The sequence below is a fragment of the Acomys russatus genome, chromosome 30 (genome assembly GCF_903995435.1).
Source record: "Acomys russatus chromosome 30, mAcoRus1.1, whole genome shotgun sequence".
In the NCBI taxonomy this organism is placed as follows: domain Eukaryota; kingdom Metazoa; phylum Chordata; class Mammalia; order Rodentia; family Muridae; genus Acomys; species Acomys russatus.
In genome coordinates, this window is record NC_067166.1 from 794,623 (window position 1) to 818,688 (window position 24,066).

General features: G+C 42.9%; 1 protein-coding gene across 1 annotated transcript; it reads right to left on the reverse strand.

The window, feature by feature from the left end:
* Positions 1–289: 289 nt before the first annotated feature.
* C30H5orf34 (chromosome 30 C5orf34 homolog) lies at positions 290–21,261 on the reverse strand. Its single transcript, XM_051172494.1, has 12 exons — positions 20,261–21,261; positions 19,848–19,937; positions 17,206–17,849; positions 16,387–16,488; positions 14,913–15,036; positions 10,040–10,131; positions 8,374–8,443; positions 6,180–6,350; positions 5,091–5,185; positions 3,410–3,505; positions 1,925–1,965; positions 290–614 (listed from the first exon to the last, which is right to left on the reverse strand). Exons 1-12 carry the CDS (start codon positions 20,453–20,455, stop codon positions 421–423), a joined length of 1,914 nt encoding a protein of 637 aa, XP_051028451.1. The 5' UTR covers positions 20,456–21,261; the 3' UTR covers positions 290–420.
* Positions 21,262–24,066: the final 2,805 nt, after the last annotated feature.

The window sequence follows — 24,066 nt, forward strand, 5'->3', positions numbered from 1 at the left end:
ATCTGAACTGTTACTCTCCCTGGGATAAAGTCTCCGTTTCACTCCTTCATTCTTTAGAGTGTGAGACAAAAACTGAGAAGAGACTCTGCTATGTCATCCTACCTGACAGATTGAGCAGAAAATGACCAGAGGTCGATTCTGCACATCAATAAAGAAAATTGGAAATTAACGTCACACCCTCAGATAAAAATGGCAAAACCTGTAACTTTTTTCTTAGATATCTGATGTAAGAAATGAAAATAGTTCACAATTTCAAATAGTTCTTTATTTAAAAAATTTGTAAACACACACACACACACACACAAATTTACAAGTTAGGCAAAATACAATCAAATCAGTCCTGCAGAAATAACATCTGCAAATTCCTGGGTGACTAGCCATTTCAGACTAGTAATCTGAAACTTTCTTAAGTTCTATTTTTCACTTTCTAGAGTTTGAAAGAAGATAGTCAATATCCTGAAGAATTCTGGACGTTCTTCTCAACGCTGCCGACACACCCTCCTCATTAGCTGCTCCTAGCAAGGTTTCTGAAGAGCCTGGCTTGCAGTCATCAGAACACTGCTCACTTTTCTTGCTAGAAGGCAGGTTGAGGATACCACTGTTTTCCAGCATCCCTGATTGACTTAGTTAAGGGTCTTTCCCCCACATTTTTTCATTATAATCTGATTTTCAGAAAGCCTGCCTTTGGTATGAAAATCGTATTTCTCAGTTGCAAGGAATAGTTATTGGATTCATGATAGAACTGAGACTTCAGAGTTTGTGGAGTCCCCCCCTTACAGATGAGGAAGCAGTCGTAGTATGGGGGAAGGGGGAAATTATGCATGTTTGGATAGAAGGTTAGTGGTAAAGGACATGGAGGTTTAGTGGGAAAGAAAAGAACATCTTGGTAACATTTCTTAACCTTGTTAAGAAAAGAAAAAGTAGGATGAAAGGTTATAAACAATGAATGTAGTATGCTTTCCAAATTAGCAAAAGTCTAGACTAGAAGAAAAACTGACTTCTGCAGAGCTAGTTATTATTATGTAATGTTGTATACTATTTCTCCCAATTGAAACAGTCCCTCCTGGAGGGAAGAGAGAGCTCACAGGATTCAGAAGTAGGTAAAACACACACTGCTCGGAAAGTATATGAATCTTACAAGGCTTAAGAAGCTCCTAAAAGTCACACAAATCACAAGGTCCCTAGCTAAGGCTGTATAAGTAATAATAGTTGTTGGGAAGAGGTGACTTTGACTAGGTGAACTACTTATAAGCTGTCCAGGGAGCTCCTGGAAGCAGTGTTCATAGTTGTCAGACCCTCTGGGCTTTTAGAGGATAGCTGCCTTTGAGTAATCCTACTTCTGTAAAGACCCTCTCAACCATCCTCCTGTAAGCAATCCCAGTCAATTCATTAGCTTAGTATGTGGGACTTGGGCAGAATTGTCTCTTTGGTCTGTTATTGGTCCCCTATATGGAGTGAATAAATGTTGGATCAGATCTCTCCATGAAAAGTCACATGGCAATAATATTACAGAAAAATAAAATGAGAAAATAAATTCAGATGAAATGGTTCAAAATGAAAGTTACAAATATATTTTAACAGCTATAATTTATAATTATATAAGAGAAAATGTGTCCAAAAGAGACCTTAACCCTAGTTCAACATTCCTTACCCAATTCAAACGTAAAAGTATAAAATGTTAACACAACATTCCATACCAAGAGAATATCTTAGACAGCACCTGACTCAGCAAAACCGAGCAACATTTGTATGTGTGGACTCAGCACACAGTCAGTTGTATGTGTGGACTCAGCACACAGTCAGTTGTTTGTGTGGACTCACAGCACACAGTCAGTTGTATGTGTGGACTCAGCACACAGTCAGTCATTGCGTCCAGGCTCACACAAAATCCTTCTGTAGGATAACACACATCGTAAAAGGATACAGTTAAACTTCTGTATTTTCTCAAGCTCAGAAGCAACAGACCTACACAAGAGAAAGGGTGACACTGGAACGTGAGCTCTTAGCACACATGACCGAGAGAGACAGGAGGGCAGAGGGGTATAAGGCCTGAGCACACCGCTCTCACAGAGCCCCTATGTGAATGTCTTGTCTTTCCCAGCACGTGAGAAGACTGTACAATACTATAGCTCGACTACCTCTGAAAAATTAAGTTTTCTCCTTCACTCTCTTAACTGCTGAGTTTTCTCCAGCCCTGAATGATCCTTTCTGTCTCTGCTCCAAATTATTCCCTAATTCCGATGTCCCCTAACACTCATGTGGAGCTTAGGCCTTGCTTCCTGAGGAGCTAACATACTTTCTCTACTTTCTAATCTGCTAGGTAATTTGGAACAAGAATTAGATACAAGACAAATTATTTGAAAGTCAATTTTTTAAAAAACTGATGTTACTCAGTATTATATTTCCTTTAATACTAAAATTTCCACAAAATGTTTTATTTATCATATACAAAGAACTGCTCTTTTTTGGTGAAAAATTTTCAATGCAGGGTTTGCTGTACATCAGATTTAAAAAGTATTTAAAAAAATATTTTATTTATTTTATGTATATGAGTACTCCACCTGCATGTACACTTGCATACCAGAAGAGGGCATTAGGGGGGTTAGATGGTTGTGCGCCACCATATGGTTGCTGGGTATTGCACTCAGGATCTCTGGAAGAGTGGACAGTGCTCTTAACCATTGAGCCATCTCTCCAGCCCCCAAAAGGTATTTTTTTTAGAAGCAAGTTATTGTCAAGCTTATATTATGAAAAACCATTTTAGGAGTTGCATTATATTTATAACCAAAAGTTTTCTTGGGCAAAAGCTTTAGGGTTTTCCATTTGCTACTTAAACATTTTGTTTTTACATGTATTTATTCACTGTGTGTGCGCGTGCATGTGTGTGTGTGTGGGGGGGGGTGCTGTAGAGTCAGAAGATGGCTTTGGATTTACGTGGGATCCTCAGGACCGAACTTGGGTCATTAGGTTGAGTAGTGATCTTTACCTGCTGAGCCATCTTGCCAGCCCTTGTGTCTTAGTCACCATTTGCTGCTGTGAAGAGACACGATGATCATGGCAAATCTTAGGGAACAAAGCATTTAATTGGAGGCTTGCTTATAGCTTCAGAGCTTAGTCCACAGTCATCATGGGAGGGGCATGGCAGCGTGTATGACACTGGAGCAGTAGCTGAGAGCTCCATCCTGATCCACAGACACAGAGGGAAAAGCTGGCTTGACATGAAACCTCAGAGCCTAGTGACACCACCTCCTAATCCTTCTAACCCTTTCAAATAGTGCCACTGCTAGGTAACTAAGCACTCACATATGTGAGCTTATAGGGGCATTCTTATTCAAACCATAACACCTTGACGCTAATTTTTAAGTATTGGCTCTTATTTACAGATTAAGTTTATAAGAAATATAAATACCACTTTTCGTTGAGAACAGGTGACAGATGTGTGGCCACTGGTCTTGGACTAGTCTGGGTCAGTCTTCTGCACCATGATATTACTGATGTCACATATCTGGAAAGAACATATTCAAATATTTGATAGGGAAACCCATTAATTTGTATAACTAATATGTGCAATAATAAAATGAATTAAAGCAAAAAACTTACTATGTAGCCAAAATGACCTTGAACTTCTGATCTTATGACAAGTGTCGGCATTACAGGGTGTGCTACTACACCAGGTTTTAAGTATTTACTGACACCCCCTCTCCCCACCTTGCATGCTGGGATGGAACCCAGTTCCTTGTCTATGCTGAGGAAATGCTCTACTCCCAGCCTAAATTTGTATACTTCTATAAATACATAAAAAATGAAAAAAATCAGTAAGATAGCCTGAAAAAAAAAAAAAGGATAAAGACAAATTTTAAGTGTGGCAGTAAGATTTTCTAAATTGTATTCACCAGACATAAATGAGGCAGTTTTCTTATATTATTCATAGATTAAAATAATTTTACTTACATTCACAATATTATGACAAAACCATCTAAATCAAAACATAAAAGGAATGCTTGTACTTCATTTAAAGCCCAGATTTAAGTGTAGCTTTCTTTTTAGTTTTTCAAAGTAAAGTGAAATTCCTTAAGCTTGTCATGAAAATACCGTTACATAGTCTATTTAAGCATTTGCCTACTAAAATGTAAACCTGGAAATGTTCATTAGAGCAAATACACGCACACGTGCACACGTGCACACACACACACAAATACATACACACATATGCAGGTGATGAAATATAACTTAATGAGTATCAAAACAAGCTAATAAAATGATCTGAAATAATGGGATAAAGCATTTATTAAAGTCTTTGCTAGAGGTACTCTTTTTGAAAGAAACTATTTAAAATAGCAATTAAATGTTGGAACATTTAGACCAAAACGAGAGCACCCAGCAGAAAAGTAAACTCAAGATGTTGAGGAAGCAGCTCTGTGGGCACTGGCAGGTGATGCTGCCATCACATCAGGGCCACGCAGAGCCACCGCCGTCACGTCAGGCCACGCAGAGCCACCGCCGTCACGTCAGGGCCACGCAGAGCCACCGCCGTCACGTCAGGGCCACGCAGAGCCACCGCCGTCACGCCAGGGCCACGCAGAGCCACCGCCGTCACGTCAGGGCCACGCAGAGCCACCGCCGTCACGTCAGGGCCACGCAGAGCCACCGCCGTCACGTCAGGGCCACGCAGAGTCACTGCAGTGGACAGCGAACCACATCAGCACGAAGGCTATATTCCTAAGAACTGAGTTCAGGTGTTCTCCTATTTAAAATAACCAGCAGCTAGCTAGTTTTTAACCATCGCAGAAAACATACAATTTTAGTCATTTGTGATCATTTGCAAACTGTCCTTCTTCCAGTTCCCTGAGGGAATTAGAATAACTGGCTAACACCACTGACCACACCCTACACCGCACAGCAGGGCAGACAGGCTGAGAACATAGTATTTTAAGAAACCAGTTGGATGCAAACAAATGTCTAAAGCTGCCTTGATTTATTTCATTATGTTAAATTTCAGCATAACTGAAAAATCTAAAACTACACATAACATTTAAGTTATACTTATGCTCTACCAGTTAAAACATGAAAATAAAATTGTTCTTCTATACCTTTCATATACTCCAGGGTGCTCAGTTTGAATTAACTGATCCTGTCCATCTGGAAAAGTTAATCTGCACCAACCTAAGTTGAGACCTTGATCAACCTTAAGAAGCAAAAAGAAGAGGCAAGTTTTATTAGTCTAAAACCAAAAACTAAAACAATAGCAAATTCTTAAAGAAAAAAAAAAGAGGAGCATATGCGTCATTAAAATTTTATTTTGAGAATGTAAAGATTTGATTTTATACGGGCGGCAGCGTGTCTAAGCCATCACCACACAGATAATTATTAGATAACAAAAATGTCAATCTTTCTGCTATCATGTTATATATTTGTTATTCTTTTCTGATTTTTGCTAGGAAATTCACTGAGGTCAGTAAAACCACTTGATGAGGTTTTATATTTAAAAAGTTTGGTCTCTAGTACCCAACTAATGGCAAACAATCACCTGTGACTCTAGCTCCAGAGACTTGGACAACCTCTCCTGACCGAAGAGCCCCTACGTACACGTGGTGACAAAACTTACACGGACTCACATACACATACATAAAAACCCAATTTATGATAATTAGAGATAGTGTAGTGCTGTGTTCTGTTCTGTTTCCTATAGATTAGTAGCCAATCGGGATATAGTTTAGATTATAAATAACAGACTATAATATAATTCAGGAGAATGTTTCATATATTTGAAAAAATCTAGAAATAGGATCTTGAATGTTTTCATAGGAAAGCAGTGAGAAATATTTGAAGAGATAATTTTACCCTGATATAATAGTTAGTATACACAACTATCTAAGGACAGAATGGAATTTCATGCCTGACAATTATAAATGCTGTAACTTTTTACTGAACATAACAAATGGATTTCAGTCTTAGGCAGTCATCCTCCACCTGTGGGCTGTGACCCCCACAGGGGGTGCGTATCAGATACCTTGTGCATCAAATATTTACATTAAGATTCCTAACAGGAGCAAAATTACAGTTATAAAGTAGCAACGAAATAATTTTGTGGTTGGGGGCAGCACTGCGTGAGGAATGGTGTTAGAGGGCCCAGCACCAGGAAGCGTGAGAGTCTCGGCCTTAGCCTGACTCATACTCACTTGTCTTTTTTCAGCAGAGGCGCTGAAATCCCAATTCAGTGTTAGGGTGACGCCATCTAAAAAGACAGCATGAACTTTGTCATCAGAGTAGGCAAGAAACCTCCCCACACTGGGGACGACTGATTCTTTCAGAAGCACGGGCAGAATATTGCTAACGTTTACTCCAGGTACCTAAAACCAATAAAGAGAGCACAGGACAGAGTTTTCCATGAAGCAAGTCAAGTCTTACTTAGAAGTTGAGTACTACGGAACCCATACCCATGTTTTACCTTTTCAAGAGTTGCACATCTCAAAATGTCTATGTAACAAGAAGGTTAAGTTCTAGTATCTCTGGAAGCTGCCATCCTGCTACGAACTTTACAGAGTCAAAGATTATGAATTATAACAGCATATCCGTCTATAGCAAATGAGTATGGACCCAGAAACCAATGTCTGAGAATCATTTTCTCTAAGCCAGGATTAATGAATTTATTTTACACTTAAAAAATATATAATATGATACTATCATGGTTCATATTGACAAAACTTTTACATAACTCAAATTCAATCACTTGCTATCTCTTCCTCTCTATAAAACGAAGACAGGGTAGCACACATCTCTAATCCCAGTAGTTGGCAGGTTGAGCCAGGAGGATCTCAAGTTGGAAGCCAGCCTGGGCTATGTAGTGAGCCCAAAGCCAGCCAGAGCTACATAGCAAGATTCTGCATGAAAAACCCAGAGGGTGGTGGTGCGAAGCTAGTACAGCTTCCTGATAAGAGCGTGCGGTTGACATGCTCTGAGCCCAGGTTCGAATCCCAGCATTGTTGGGGTGAAGAATTATGTAAAGAAAGTATCTGTGACACTAAAGGTAAAACACAGGGCAAGGGGTATGCCAAAGTGAGAGAGAGAGTATCTGCCTAGTATGTGCAATGCCTTGTACTTAAAAAAAAAAAAAAAGTATATAATAGAAGCCTTGCTGGACGTGGTGGCGCACACCTTTAATCCCAGCACTCAGGAGGCAGAGGCTGGCGGATCGCTGTGAGTTCGAGGCCAGCCTGGTCTACAAAGTGAGTCCAAGACTACACAGAGAAACCCTGCTTATTTTCCAATCTGTCTATGAGGTAGGCATTCTTTCTTCCTTCCTTTTTTTCTTTGTAAGTTTTCAGAGACAGGGTTTATGCTGGCTAGTCCTATGTGAACTTGACACAAGCTAGAACGATCAGTGAGGAGAGAGGTTCAACTGAGGACATGTGTTCATAAGAATTGCTTTTTTCTTACTTAGTGATTAATGTGGGACTGCCCAGCCCACTGTGGGTGGTGCCACCTCTGGGCTGGTAGTCCTGGGTTCTATAAGAAAGCAAGCTGGGGGCTGCAGATGGCTCAGCGGTAAGAGCACTGTCTGCTCTTCCTGAGTTCAATATCCACCATCTATCTACATGGTGGCTCACAGCCATCTATACTGGAATCTGAAGCCCTCTTCTGGCATTCAGGTGTATATGCAGATGGAGCACTCATACATAAAATAAATAAATAAATCTTAAGAAAGAGAAAGAAAGAAAGCAGATAGGCAGGCTGAGCACGCCAGTGAGCAGCCCCTTCCGCGGCCTCCGTGTCAGCTCTGGCCTCCAGGTTCCTGCCCTGCTTGAGTTCCTGCCCTGACTGTTTTATTGTTTGTTTGGTTTGGTTTTTCAAGACGAGGTTTTTCTGTGTAACATCCTGGCTGGGCTGGACTTGCTTGGTAGACCGGGCTGGCCTTGAACTCACAGCGATGCCCCTGCATCTGCCTCCCAAGTGCTAGGATTAAAGGCATGTGCCACCATGCCTGGCTTGCTCTCACTGTTTTTGATGAAGAACTGTTATATGGAACTGGGAGTGAGATAACCTTTTCCTCCCCAAGTTGTTTTTGGTCATGGTATTTAATTGCAGCAATAAAAACCCTAAGACAGGGTTTCTCTGTGTAGCCCTGGCTATCCTGAAACTTACTCTGTACACTAGGCTGACTTCAGACTCCAAGGAGCTGCCTGCCTCTGCCTCCCAAGCGCAGGGACAAAAGGTGTGTACCACCAAGCCCAGCTAAGGTAGGTATTTTCTTGAATAAACAAACTTGAATGTTACAAGGAATTTTTCACGTGACTTACATGAAAGCAGTTTGGATGTGCAAGCATGAATCTACACAAGGAAAGAACTAACTAACAACCTTGCTTTTTAACATACCATTTTCCAGCAGCATGCACGGTAGTTGTGGCTTAGTGAAAGCCTTGTCTTGGCACAATGCTGAAGAATTCTGTGAACATGAAATACATTGCCTAAATGTTGGTAAATGGTGACATTTCCGAGTATTTTCAAACACCTGGTTCTCTCCGCCATGTTTCAGCAGCATCCTTATGCCGTGTAACAGCCTAGATGACTGTGGCCACTCACATGTGGCCACTCACTGTGGCCCAGAACATGTTAAGCTCTGAGATGGGGCTACCACTTCCTTCTGCCCTGGTCTGAGCTACTCCTTGGCCTTTTGGTGAAGAACTCCATAGATAGTTTTCAGATGTGCCATTAAGACTGTCTAACTTAGTTATCTGAGAATGTGTGTCTATGCACTTATACAGGAAGAGTTTGGGTTTCTTTAAGAACCCAGCTGTGATATGTCAATGTGTTTTTGTTTCAAACCCAGGCGTGGGAAACGTGACTGTTTCCAATGGCCGCAGCAGCAGACTGTGCCTTGTGTGTGTTCTGGCAGGGGTGTGATTCTGCCAGCTGAAGATAGTTTAATTCTGGGGCCTCGAGAGAGGGCATAAAAAGACCAGAGACCCGAGAGAGGGGCACGGCTGTTCGTCCTGCTGGTCCCTACTCCTGCTGCTGCTGCTGGTTTGTCAAGTAGCCAAGAGAAAAGACACAAGAATATGTTAGAGATGTCCTGACCAGAGTTGGACTTGCCCCGAGGAACTCCATGCCCCTAAAAGATCTCAACACCCCTCTTCCCACTAACCTTCTGGCTCTCCTACCTGGCGCTGGGGTGTTGGAAGGGATAAGGGCTGGAAGGGAGGTAGAGGTATTAAAAACCCCAATAATTTTTTTAAAAAAGTATGTCAACACACTCATGTGTGCAAGTGTGCAGGCACATGTGCCATGGCACGTGTGCAAAGGCCAAAGGTCAATTTTGTGGATTTGGTTCTCTCTTTCCACGATTTGTGGCTTCAAAGGTCAAACTCAGGCTTCTTGGCTTGGACAGCGAGTGCCTTCCTTGGTGAACTGTCTTGCTTCTCCAATGTTCTAAAGAAGTGACAGTCACACACCCAAAGGTTTAGCATGGCCTCAATGGCAAGAAAGGAGCCAAGCAACATGCAGGAAATCAAACACTAATTTCTGAGCCCGCTAGTATATTTTGGAAATTGTTTACAGGTAACTTCATAAAACAAATTATTTAGTTCAATATTGCGCTTTCATTCTACTGGATGCCATAGATTAGTCAAAAGAATGTTTTAAAAGGTGAAATAAAGAACCAATACCCACTTTACCTTTAGTGCACTCCCACAAAACTTTATTACTCTGAAAATAAGGAATTGGGGAAATTTCAAATGTGTCCTCACACCTAAAGGTGACTGAAGTGACCCAAGGGATGCCACACTTACCCAGAGAGTCGGACCTTCAGACCCTCTCAGGACCTGCTTACTTCCTATATAGAAACCTCTCCATACTTAAACTTAAAAGCCAGAAATACTCTTGTAACGACACAGATACTTTTAAAATTACGAGAGCAGAAAATTAGCGGAGACACATATTTCCATTGCACCCACTGAGTCTTAACCTTTCCCACATCCAGGAGACACATGTCACAGTATTCAGATATGTGACTGTTCTGCTCAGCTTAGCGTCACAAACTCACCGGGTTGCCTGTTTAATCAGAGAACGTACAGAGAAGAGACTTCCTGGCCTGTCTGGAGGGAGGTTATTTACAGAGTAAGTTTTCTCTTCTCTCTGAAATTTTAAAACAAACAAACAAAATCTCAGTAATAAACTTGACCTTTATTACTTAGCTATTTTTCCTTGAAGTATGTATATATATACCAACAAAGCAACACAGTATTATAAAGCCCACAAAATCTACACGTTTTAATGGTATTTTTATGTTGCCTTTCCATTATTCCACACAGCCAATGAAGTTACACTGTCTATAAATCGCAGTTGTACACAAGCTAACATAGCTTATATATTTATTACATAACAGTATTCTAACTAATTTTCCTATGTATTACTAGGAAATACTGTGTAAGCCATATTTTAAAGACAAGTTTTAAAAGGCAATTTAGGTTTTAACAATGATTCTAGTTGAACGAATATGCTATTTTGCTATGTTTTATAGATAGAAGAACCTCCCCTGGAGTTTGTGGAAATTAACATTATTTATAGGCTCAGATTTTCTTTCTTTCTTTTTTCGGTTGCAAGCCTAACCTTTAATGGTTGAGCCATCTCTCCAGCCCAATTTTTTTTTCTTTTTTTTTAAAGACTATAATTACATAATTTTTCCCGTTTCCTCCCTCCGAATGCTCCCATGTAACCTACCCCTTGATGTCTGCACACACCTGTGCGCACACACATGCGCGCGCGCGCGCACACACACACACACACACACACCCTAAATATGTAAGTACAACCTGCTGAGTCTGTAATCTAATCATGTGTACATGTTTTTAGGGCTGATCACTTGGTGTTGGATAACTAACTGATATTCAGGAACTCAAGCAAGGTAGGAATGAGGAGGTAGCAATGGATGGAGGCCACAGAGGGGTGATGCTTACTGGCTTACTCTGCATGGCTTGCTCAGCCTGCTTTCCTTTTTGTTGTTATTTGTTTTGAGACAAGGTTTCTCTGTGTAACCTTGGCTGTCCTAGAACTAGCTCTGCAGGCCAGGATAGCCTTGAACTCAAGAGATCTGCCTACCTCTGCCTCCCAAATGCTGAGATTAAAGGCATGTGCCACCACTGCCCGTCAGTCGGCTTTCCTATAGCACCTAAAACCACCAGGTCAGGGGTAGCACTGCCTATAGTTGCCCACATTAGTTGTCAGTCAAGAAAATGTACCACAGGCTTGCCCACAGATCAGCTCAATCTAGTTGTGGCATTTTCTCAAATGAGTTTCTCTCTTACCCAATGCTGGTGTCAAGTTGACAAAAAACAGTTGGCACATCCCAGAAAAACCACACTGATCAAAACGCAGAGCTGTGGAGCCCAGGCCCAGCTAATATATCTAAGACACAATCCTGTAACTGGGGTGCAGGGGACATTGCAGAAGAGGGCGGGAAGACTAAGAGCCAGAGGACTGGGGAGTTTGCTGAGGGACTGTGTCTCCTATAAAGGTCAGAAGCTACACCCATGAAGGCTCACCAACATGGATGCCTGAACATGATCTGAACAAGGACAAGGCAGACATTTAGACATTCTAACATGGAACAGGAAAGGTCATGGAACCTCAACTCCAGACCAAGAACTGCAGGCCACTAAGAAATGCTGAGAGTAGGAGAAGCCATTGTATTCTCTGATTTTTAAAATGAAAGAAATTGTTTTTCCTTTTGAATTTCCCCTTTCTCAGACCTGCTAGTGTTTCTCAGGACTGCTTGTAACTTCTGGTGTGACCTCTTGATTTCCTTTAGAGAATCCTACGAGGGCTCAAAGGCCTAGTTACAGTAGCTATAGCAACAGCTCACATGTGTAGTGTGGACATAGCATGATACATGGACCATCTCATTTGCTCTTAAAATACTTCTGGAGTAAGAAGCAGTGGCGCCTGGCGTCAGACGTAGGAACCAAAGCAGAGACAAGAAGCAGTAGAGATGAGGCCCCATTAGAAGCACAAGTGCAGCTTCATACCTTTTACCACTGCGACAGAGCACGGGTTTCCAAGTCAGAACTTAAACCAAACTGGGCGTCTGCCCGTTACTAACTACATGACAGGCAGCTTATCCACTCTTTGTATTTCTTGTTGTTTGGTTCTTGGAAACAGGGTCTTACTCTTTAGCCTGAGCTGGACTGGAACTCACAATGTAGCCCAGGTTGGCCTCAGACCAATTTGATATTATTAAATTGTCTTTTATGAAAGCTAAACCACCTGACATGCCAGTGAAAACTGTAAAATCATTCCTTCCCCACCTCTATTTCAGCAGTAGGTAGTATCTTTTTGGTTGTTTGGTAGGGTTTGTGTAGCCCAGCTGCCTCCTGCCTGTCTCCCAAATGCTTGGATTATAGGTGTGCACTACGATACTAGGTGTGACAGCGATCTTCTTAGCCTTGGGCAGTTTGTTGTGTGTATTGAGGGGCTTGTCTGTGTATGTGCAAGTGCACATATATGTACGTGTGTGAAGGAGAAGAGGAAGACAATTTGCATTATCATTCTTAAAGTCTTGTCTATCTCGTTCCTTTATTTTTATTTTGTGTAAATTCTGCCTGCATGTATGTATATGTGACATGTGCATGTGATACCCATGGAGGCCAAACAAGGATGTCAAACCCCGGGAGTTGGAGTTAGAGATGGTTGCGAACCACCATGTAGGTGCTGGGAAGTGAAGCCCGGCGAGCACTCTCACCTGCTGAGCCGCTCCAGCCCTGTCTCCTTCGCCTGAAGCTCATCAAGTGTGTTAGTTACACAGGCAGGTGGGCCAGCGAGCTGCACTAGCCCTGGGGTTACAAGTGTGTGTTATCATGCTCGGCGTTTATGTACTGGGTGTAGAATCGAAAGCCTCATCCCTGTAAGACAAACCCTTTACCTACCGAATTATCACCCCAGCCCAATTCGAGACAAGTTGTTAAGTGAAAATTGTTATGTTTTTACTTTAGTTTGCATTCCCTATGTAAAGATTTTTTTTAACTGTTTGTTATCAATATTGCCTTTAAGTTTAAACTACTCTTATCCTGTGCCCACTTCTTTTTGTTTTGTTTTTCCCTAGTTCATTTGGTTTTGGTTTTAAAATTACTGATTCAGTATATCATATTTTCTTCTAGGTCTCTGCTGCTTTTGTTGTTGTTGTTTGTTTTTTAAAGCAATTATAAAGTCTGGCTTTCTTTTATTTAGCTTTTGAGCATGGGTTAATGTAAGACGTCAACAACTTTATCCCACCAGAGAGTCAGGGTTTCATGTCTTCCTCAGGGCAGACGGAACAGTGGCTGTCCTCACTGTCCTCACAGAGCTCTAAGAATGGGGCTGCGAGGGCACGCTCGGTTGGAAGCTGGTGCTTTCTCCTAAAAGCTCATGGCTCTACCCCAGAGGAGCTTGCCTCATAAGTTGGTCGCTTCCTTTCCTGTCACCAAGTAAAACTGAAGCTCTAGGGAGATCACTATTCTGACTTTTGCAGTTTTGTAACTTCTCTGAACAAAACAGTCAGTGCCTGTCCTAGTGTCCCACTGCTGTGAAGACAGGCCATGACCATGGCGGCTCTTATGAAGAAAACATTAATTGGGGATGGCTTGCAGTGCAGAGGGTTAGTCTGTGGGGAGCATGGCGGCATGCAGGTGGACATGGTGCTGGAAGAGGAGCTGAGAGTTCTACATCCTCATTAGCAGGCAGCAGGGAGACCGAGAGCCACTGGGCCTGGCTCGAGCATCTGAAACCCCAAAGTTCCCACCCCAGGGATACACTTCCTCCAACACGGTCATCCACTTCCTAAGCATTCAGATATATGAGCCTACGTGGGCCAATCTTATTCAAATGTGTAACTATGTAAATCCATTCTACTTGCAGGCTTGTCTCACGTAGTGTGGCAGTGTGTAGCTTGTGTGTAATAGCTGCGTAGCCTGAGCTGTGGACACATATACTCTCATCTCATTTTCTTGTCTCTCTGACTGACCATCAGATTACACCCTCGAGGACAGGAACTCTGTCTTTATTATTTCCAGTGTCCACACCAGTAAGTGGCCACTAATATTTACTGAACAAATAAATGCTTTCCTAGAAATAGACCTCGATAAGGGATCTGCTCCAACATATACTGATTTATGAATGTGATGTTTGAGATTTACTTAAAAACAGGGAGTAGAGAAGGCAGTAGAGATGAGTAAGCTGGACAATTATGGACCTAAGAGTCCTAGAGAGTCCATCTCTCTACTTTTATATGTTTGAAATGTTCCATAGTTAAGTAAATCCTTTAATCCCAGCACTAGGGAGGCAGAGGCAGGTGGATGGATGTGAGTTCGAGGCCAGCCTGGTCTACAAAGCCAGTCCAGGACAGCCAAGGTTACTCAGAGAAACACTGTTTCGAAAAACCAAAACCAAAACCAAAACCAACAAAACAGCAACAAAAAGTGTGACTCAGAAGCAATGCTCTGGCTTTAGAATTTTCTACTGACAAATTCTGTGACAGAAGAAATTTAGCTTCTGATTTAAACAAACTGTTTAGGATGCTAATGGTTACCAGTGGGTTGTGACTACAGTAAAAGTAAGGTGATTGATAATTCACCAGGTGTCAATGCTGACAGTAAGATTATATTAAGCCAGGCATGGTGGCAAATGCCTATAATCCCAGCACTCAGAGAGGCAGAGGCAGGTGGATCTCTGTGAGTTCCAGGCCAGCCTGGTCTACAAAGTGAGTCCAGGAGAGCCAAGGCTACATAGAGAAACTCTGTCTCAAACAAAACAAAACAAACAAAAAGATTATATTAATTTTCCATATAAAGAGCAGGAAGTAATGTTAGATAAACAGAAAATTTCCCATACACACTATGACTTTAGAAAGAGCTTTATATCAAAATTGTTGGATTTTCATAGCTTACCTTTTTAGACTCTTCTTGACTTGAATAATATGTGAAATAGTTACCAAAATAAGCCCCTTCTGACTTGAAAACTGATCCATCTCCAGGATAAATCTCTATTGAGTTTACACTTTTATGGGTAAGCCTAAGGTAGAGAAATAATCATTCTGTTTTGTTTCTGTAATTAAGATTAATGCATGCGTGAAAGCAATCGTTAAGAGAACAAAACCCAAACAAGCAACAAACCAAACAAATATAAATAGAGACATGGGTAATTCTGAACCAAGAGAGACAGAACACACAAAAATGCCTTATGTGTTTATTTCAACAACTAAGCTCAGAGCTTCTAGAATTCTGAATCCTGTCTTCATATCCCCAGTGCCAACCACAAGAACTGGCATATAGTGTCACCAAAGCAATGTTGATGCATAGAAGTCAAACACCTCATTTCCAGGTTCTAAAAATAAATATTTTCAGTAAATGTAAGTGGTGTAATCAGTGCCTGGCAGATAAGATTAAATGTCCACGTAAATCATGACCAGTTAGTTATACGTGCAGCAGCTGAGTATGATCATATGAAAATTACTTTTATTAGAACAGATAGAAAAGATCTATCTTTTATATGTTGTCAGGGACCACCAAATGGCTCACCAGGTAAAAGCACTTGCTGTCAGGCCTTAGGACCTGAGTTCAATCCCTGGGGCCCCACATGGTAGGAAAAGTTGCCCTCTGACCTCCATAAGCATGCTGTTGCACACATACGTGTTGCCACTCCCAATAAAAAAAGAAATGTAGGGGCTGAAGAGATGGCTCAGAGGTTAAGAGCACTGGCCACTCTTCCAAAGGTCCTGAGTTCAATTCCCAGCAACCACGTGGTGGCTCATAACCATCTATAATGAGATCTGCTGCCCTCTTCTGGCCGCTGGCTTACATGCAGGCAGAATACTGTATAATATAAGAAATCTTAAAACCATCAGGCATGCTCTTCTAGCGTTACTCTTGGAAATAAAGCTGTGCCTCGCCAACACTGTTTCCCAGTCATTAGACAGTAACTGTTGTGGGGAGGAGAATTCAGTGGAGTCCCAGGAGCAGAGCAGCCAGGAAAGGAACAACTGTGTTTGACTGAATCACCCTTCAGCTGACTCCCTGCTCCCTAGGTAACACAGCTAGACCTTCGTGTCCACGGGGATATCCTAAGCCCCTGGTACAAACATTCCAGTCACTAGCTAGGCTGACTCTCTGTGGCTTTGGAGCAGCCACGTGAGTCTTGTAAACGTGGTCAGTGTGAGTCACAGACCTCTGTGCATACCAATAAAATTAGTTCTGTGACTTGTAAAAGTAAAGACAGAATACAGGAGCCCAGAAGACCCAGCAAAACTGTCCTTTTGTAAGAATCGGTTGCAAGTACAGCCTCATTCCCCACCCCTGCCCCCTCCCCCGAGAGTTAAGAAACACACAAACAAAGCTCGCAGGGCAGTATGGGGAGGAGCCTCACCTGTACGTGACCCCCTCACACCACACCACCTTCACAAGCTCAGGGTAGGAGTACTCTTCTTCATCAGACTGTCTCTGGAAAAGTGAATCACAGAAGTTCCATCTGTCAACATTAAAATATGAGTATTAATTCCTGTTCAAAATAGTTGCCATTAAAAGTCGACAAAACAGTGCCACCATAATGCTTATTCCTTGTTTTAATCACTAGACCAAAGAAAATAAAATGTAAGTGTGCATTAGAGAAATTTAAAGGCAAGTCTTACTTTGCCATGTATCTATCTTTCCAGCAGTTCTCAGTAACTTCATTAATGGATCTCAGCATGATATCAACTTAAATTTTTACTAACCTTTAAATTTTAACCCAATTTCAAACCACAGATCTTTACTGTCTATAGCAGGCCAGACATCACGTTCTACCCACTGAGAATGTCCCCCAGAGCAGATGTTTCCTGTCCCCAGTGAGACTTCCCATCTGACAGCCTTTGAGAAAACACTCCAAGGAAGTAAGATGTACACTGAGACAGGGGAGAGAGGTGGTGGAAAAGATTTCAGTCACTTAAATGAGCTTCAGAATAGTAACAGATGTGGCTGGGTGTGGTGGCACACACCTTTAACCCCAGCACTTTTGGGAGGCAGAAGGGTTAGAGGTCAACTTGGTCCATTTAGAACTCTAAGGCCAGCCAAAGTTACAGAGTGAGACCTCATCTCAAAAACCAAAACCAACCAAGCAGGACCATTATCAGATGATCTAGAAATGATGCTTAGGGCAAAAGCCAGTTCTCTCCAAACCTTTCTGAGCAACAAGCCACTCTTGCTTTACCTGTGCATGTGTGGGGCAGGGCAGCTGAGTGGCAAGGCCCTGGGAAGGACAGAGACCTCTCCTCTTTCTTCGGGGTCGTCAGAAGTTGCAGAGCAACTTGCAGGGGAATCTGCGTCAGTGTCAGACGAAACACTAACTTTGTTACAAGAACGAAGTGCTAAAGACAAAGGGTGTCTCCACTGCTCTGGACAGGAGGCAACAGAGCAACACTGCTTCACCCACGTGTACACGCATCTGTGCTCTGTGCCCGGGGAAGGCGGCCCCTCCCTCTCCTCAGTCCCATTCACGGAACATATGTTCGCTGAAGCGTCGTTAGATTTCAAGATCTGGTAACGAGGTTCATTTTCTTTATTCTTTGAACTTTGTCCAGATAAACTTGCACATCTGCAGACTTTGCTGTTCTTTCCAACCAGCTTATCTTCTGGGGCCTGGCTATTTGTGCCCAGCAGTACTACACACGAGTCTGCCTTCTGACTCACTTTACACAAGAAGTGTACTGTAAACTCATGCTGAGATCTGGGCAGGCAAAGGTATGCGTGTCCATCCAGTGATGTGATCTTCACTGCGCCACTCTCGGAATATGTGGCACTGTTGTCGCTATCAAGACTGGGCCATTTCACTTCTGAGAAATCAATGAAGATATGCTGAATTAAGAGAGAGGGAAAAAACCATATTTTCTGTTAATGCTCAATTTTTCCATATTTTTGATATGAGCTTACATACTTGTGTTTTACTACCTGGAAAATGAAAACTGGAGTCACTATATGGTTTTACAGATAATACTGGATGCTAATACTATTTCTCTTAGAAAAATACATGTGTACACATACACGCACACGGGTGCGTGCGCGCGCACACACACACATGAGAGAGAGAAAAGAAGAAAGAAGCAGATACCATCTGATTAGTGTTGACTGTATTTTGATTTAAAATGTTCAATGAATTAGGAGGGATGGGTTTGCAGACCGTTCATCCCTAAAACCTAACCTAAAAAGAGCAGACATGAGCAGATGAAAGAGCGCCTAGGCTGTGGCGTGCTACAGAAGAGCAATTAGAGCGTACATGGTGTGGAACTAGTGTAAAAGTCATCGAGAAAACAACACAGGTAATACAAAAACAAATGCAATATCTTTAAAATGTCACATGAGATAGGAGAAAAATGAGAATTACTTTTTAAGATGGTATTGGAATTACTAGATAGCACTGGGGAAATGCTGTTACGACCAGATGAACGTAAAGCTTTGTGGAGGAGCCTCATAGCCACACCTTGCCAGCAGAGGAACTAGCTGTAAGATGCCCTAAGCTGCCAGGCGGTTGTGCACGCCTATAATACCAGCACTCAGGGAGGTAGAGGTGGGTGGATTTCTGTGAGTTCGAGGCCAGCCTGAAATAATAAACAAACTCTTTCTTTAAGTTGCTCATCTCAGGCATTTTTGTCACAGTAATGTAACTGATATGAAACTATTGAAAGAGCCACAACACAGTATGAGAGTACTCAGTAAGGAGGCAAGAGAGCACTGGAAAGTAGAAGAAAGTAATTACGGCACCTAGGCTGAGTGTGTGGCTCAGAGGTCACGTGCCTTCCTACCCTGTGAGGTCCTGGGGCCACTCCATACTACCATGCGTCATTAGATTAGGCTCAAGTCCTAACTTCAACACTTTGAAAGATTTCACAGATGAATCAGGACACTTATCTTTGAGACACAGTTTGTGCAAAGAAGGGATTGTAACCTAGGAAATATTAGCGGTTACCTGTGCTGCACTGGGACCAGTGAAGTTTTGGGTTGTTAGCAATAGAATCTAGTTATATTGCCCATGTTAGTGTCAAATGTAGGAGGCCATGTGACCCTCTTGCCTCAGCCTTTAAGTACTTTTAACATTGGTTCTAGTTCCTAGTCCATAGTCTTAATAAATGAAATGTACCATTATTCCTCAAAATAAAATATAAACAGTAACATTTTTATACTTATACATAATTACACATTGTGCTGGCTAGGTCTTTGTCACAAACCTGAGTCACCCGGAAGGGCAGAACCTCAACTGAGGAAACACCTCCCTGAGGCTGTTCTGTGGACACGTCTGTGGGGCATTTTCACGTTTGCTGATTCATACGGGAAAGCATATCCGCCTGCTGGTGACACCGACCCTGGCGGGTGGGCCTGGACTGTAGAGGAAGGGCAGCTGAGCGAGCCAGAGGAAGCGAGGCAGTAAGCAGCGCTCCTCATGGGCTTTGCTTTAGCTCCCACCCGGGGCTCCCTCACAGGACTGAGCACTACTAGCTGAAGTAAGTCCTGTCCTCCCGATTTGCATCAGGTCAGTGTTTTCTCACAGCACTGGAAAAAGCAAACTAGGCTCATACCGTACTATACATTAGCAACTATACGTAGTTTACTAAAATGTTTATGCAATTTCTTAATATTGAGACATGTGAGAATAGATAATCACAAACCTGAAGTGTTATAATCCATGGCCATAAAGACAATGTCAGGAGTTGAACTGCATAGCTGTGCGCTCCTTCGCCTGGTGAAGCACACACGTCTGCGCGTCCTATAGCGTGCGCTTAGTCCAAGTGCTAAACCATCTGCTTACAACTAACCTGCACTCAAGTGTCACTCGTAGGAACATGGTTTAGAAAGAGTTACCTGTTTTCTTTCTGAAGGTATGATGCTCTCTGATAAAAATGGGCATGCAGCTGAAGAGTTCCGGAAATCTACGGCTCGCTGTACTTGCTCCTGTGAAGAAAACAGAGTTATCTGAAAATCAGTTTAGAATGACAAAAGTAAGAATCCTAGTTACCTTTCATAGTCCACCAGCTTCAACCACCTCTGGGATAAAAAAGGAACTTTTTCCTGGGTTGATGGTGGCTCACACCTTAATCCCAGCGCTTAATCCCAGGCAGAGGCAGACGGATCTCTGTGAGTTCAAGGCCAGCCTGTCCACAGATTGGAACTCCAGGATAGCCAAGACTACACAGAGAAATGAGAAACCTTGTCTCAACAGACAGACAGACAGACAGACAGACAGACAGACAGAGTACTTTTGTGATGTTACTTACTCGGTAGGTGCTAATAACAAAGTGTGTCCGTTGACGAATTCTCTCTGGTTGTTGTAAAGGATGTGTTGAAAGAGGAGGGGCCTTTTCAAAGAGAAATTCAGAGCCACAAGGGGAGAGCTGCAGTTTGGAGCCGTCGGCATACTGCACTTGGACGGAGTCGTCCTCGTAAAGTGCCATTCGCACTTCAGCTGCCATGTCCGCGCAGACAGGGAGTGCCACACTCCACAGCACAGACTACAGGAAATGGAGACACAGCAGCACAGGCAGTTTTCTTAATGCAAGCGCTCCACCAAGCTAAACACATGTATTTCCTAAGAACACGAGGGCAGCACACTGTCACTGTGTGTGCTCTTGGAGGGAGAGCAGTGATCTTTCCCCCGCGCTTAACAAAATGCCTGCGTAACCAGTAGGACTTCACTCCACTGTCAGAACGTAACTTGAAAGGAGAAAACAGCTCACAAAATCACAAATGTCCTTCTAGGTTTTGGGGTCTTACTGTTACTCAAGCTTAATTTTTGTTGTTTGTTTTGGTTTTGGCTTTTTGAGACAGGGTTTCTCTGTGTAGCCTTGGCTGTCCTTGAACTCACAAAGATCTGCCTGCCTTTGCCTCCTAGAGTGCTGGGATTACAGGCGTGCGCCACCATGCCCCGTTAAGCTTAATTTTTGTATATAATATGCTCAGGATCTCATTTCAGATAAACCAATTATAGTTGGTAAGAAAAATGTAGCAATTTGGGCAAGTGCTGTAGCTCAGAATGTGACGGTCCTGGCCATGCAGGCCCATGAGCTGACCTGTATCCCTAGATTCACCGTGCCAAGAGAGAATAGCACTGCAGCAAGCACGTGCATGCCTGCACTCACACACCATGCAATAATAGTAATAAATAAAAATAAAATAAAACTCAGCAAATCAGTTTTAACACAGGCAAAAGGCAGGCCAAAAGGAACTATCAAACCTAAGGAAAAAGATCACTGAAGAAATACAAATGGCACAGTATACTGTCCCCAGCCCGGCATTAAGGAAGTAGTTAATCCAGTGTCTTCAACTGGTCCTCACTTCTTCAATTGCAAATAACATCTTAACTCCAAAGTGACCCTGTTTTTACTATGCTTCCCACACCTGTGTGGTGCAAGGAGCAGTGGGCTTAATTTATACCCCACACATGTGTGGCGCAAAGGCACTCCCACCAAATGTAGACTTGTGTCCTGCCCCGAAATTCCCTCTTCAGCTGGAACCGGTCAGTCCTAGCCACTACACACAGAGTAAGGTCCATAGTCCTACACCACAGCCTGCAGAGGCCACGCGGTCTGCCCTACCACACTCTCCAAAGGTCACTACCAAGCTCCCTTGTTCAGATCGCTTTAATCATATTGGCTTTTTAAAAAATTGCTCTTGAAACAAGGTGTTTTCCTTCGTTGCCAGCACTAACATTTCAACACAAATACCACTTGCATGAAGGCCCAACTTGATTAAATCAACTAAATTAAACTGCTCCAAACACTCTTACCCTAGCTTTCCTTTGTCCTCACAGACTTTATCAACGTCAAAATTGTTTATTTGCCCTTGTTTTCTCCCACCAGGATAGGAACTCAAACAGAATGGGTCTTCTTCACAAATGCATCGCTGTTAGCTATAATAGTGTTAGGCAAAGAATGCTGTTGACAGTGAGAGAATACCTCGTAAATCCCCTTCCCCTGAGTCTGCAATATGACTTCATGACACTTCCAACTTCTCGATGCTCGAGTTTTCTATTGATTGTTAAACTCTCCCTTGAATTTAGCCTTTTACCTCCTTTTGTTGGACGCTCATCTCTCAATTCCTACAACTAATCTATTTCTTCTCTCTCCACTGCACCTCTATATTGCTGTCACGGGTAACTTTCCACAAGTAAGACCACGCTAACTGCTTTACATCACTTGTTTACATGTTTGCTAAATGTCAATGAGCAAATGCCATGACAGCAGATGGAGGGTGTACGTGCGTTCTCGTACAGCTCTGCCTGGTTATTTTAAGAGAAAATAAGTACTGATACATAGTTGAATTTGCAATTTCTGATTCCAGACTGGGAGATGTATTTTTACTTAATCTCCATATAATAACCTTATTGAAGTTATTATTTAAATAATCAAGCATACACAAGAGAGTGTAGTGTTTAAGGTTCTTCGCGTCGCCACAGGACATCACAATCTGGCTCCAACCCATCTTTTCGGCCTCCTTCGCATTGTTTTATTCCTGTTTGCATTCTCGCCATTCAACACATAATGTCAGAGGGGACAACGAACCGAAAACCTCGTCTGTTCTGCATGGTGAAAGCTCGTTTTTCAAAATACAGTGCATAGTTACCCGGGGAAAAGAGAAAGGGGCGGGTAAACACCGTCAGGACCACCGCAAAACCTCTGACACTCACATGGCAGTTCTGGGCTGCGAAGTTGTTTCCCACTTCGAAAGGAGGGCAGCCAAGGCTTCTACCCGACCTCTGTTTGCCCAAATGGCAGGAACTGTTCGGTCTGCGACTGTTTCTCCGAGATTACTTCAGTAATACATTAACTACCGAGTGATATCTGATGAAGGAAAATAATCACATCTGCGGAAGAACATGGACACAAGAAGTGTTTCGACACCCGTCCAATCCTGGCGGCTGGGGCAGCGTCGGCGACCCGGAGGACCAGACCAAAACAAAACAAAACAAAACAGAGACGTAGCAGTTTGAACCTCCCGCATAAAGAGAAAGGGGATGTCTCCGGAAAAAGCGGGGCCGGAAGTCCCGCCTTCTTCATTGGCGGGGGGGGGGGGGAACCCGGTACCGGAAGAATACGGGTTTTCCGGTCCGGACTCTGGTCTCCACCTATTGGGTGTTCTGCCCCCTTGCGGAAGAGCTGAGGTTCCGGATAGTTAGGATCAGCCTGCTGTCCTACCAGGCAACACTAAAACACAGATGGGTTTTAGCAGAGTTATTAAATTCTTTAAAAGTGCTGGGCGCACGCATTTATTCCCAGCACGCAGAGGCAGAGGCAGACCGATCTGTGTGAGTTCCAAGCCAGCCTGGTCTACAGAGCGAATTCCAGGACAGCTAAGGCTACACGGAGAAACCCTGTTTTGGGAGGAGGAAAAATCTTTAAAAGTATTCGAAGATAAAGACCACTGGTTTTAAGAAGGGCCAGAAAATGTCTTCTAATTCCTAATTTGAGCGCTGTACGCTGCAGTATAGCCCAATTCACTGGGGGTCAGGATGGGGACTAGAGAGACAAGATAAAAAATACAGCTACGTCTGTTCCTGAGCTAAAAAGACAGCGATCTATGAGATAATAAAGTCTGAGATAATGTTTCCACTGAAATCTGAAGGTTTGGATGTTTGTTTGTTTTTTCGATATAAGGTTTCCCTGTGTAGCCCTGGCTGTCATTGAACTCAGTAGACCAGGCTGTCCTGCCTCTGCCTCCTGCGTCACCATCGCTCATTTTTTCCTACCTCAGAGTCCAGGAGTAGCCTCTTCTAATTTACTGCCAACAGGAATAGTCTGGTCTGGCCACCAGACATGGTAGTAAAGCGGACCTCCTTGGGCTGCCTTATACTCCTTACTTCGGAGCAAAGGTGGGCAGCTCTCTCCACAAGGACATCATCCATATGACCATACATGGAAATCTGGAGTTCTAAATAGATGTTTGCTAAGTACAAGAACAAGCCAAGGCTCTGTGTTAAGACTCCAACTCCAAGCAGTCCAAAGGAAGGATGGTTCCTCTTAAAGGGATTGGGGCATGATTAGTGAGGAAGGAGGCCTGAAGCAGTGGCCCGAGCTGATACGGGTGA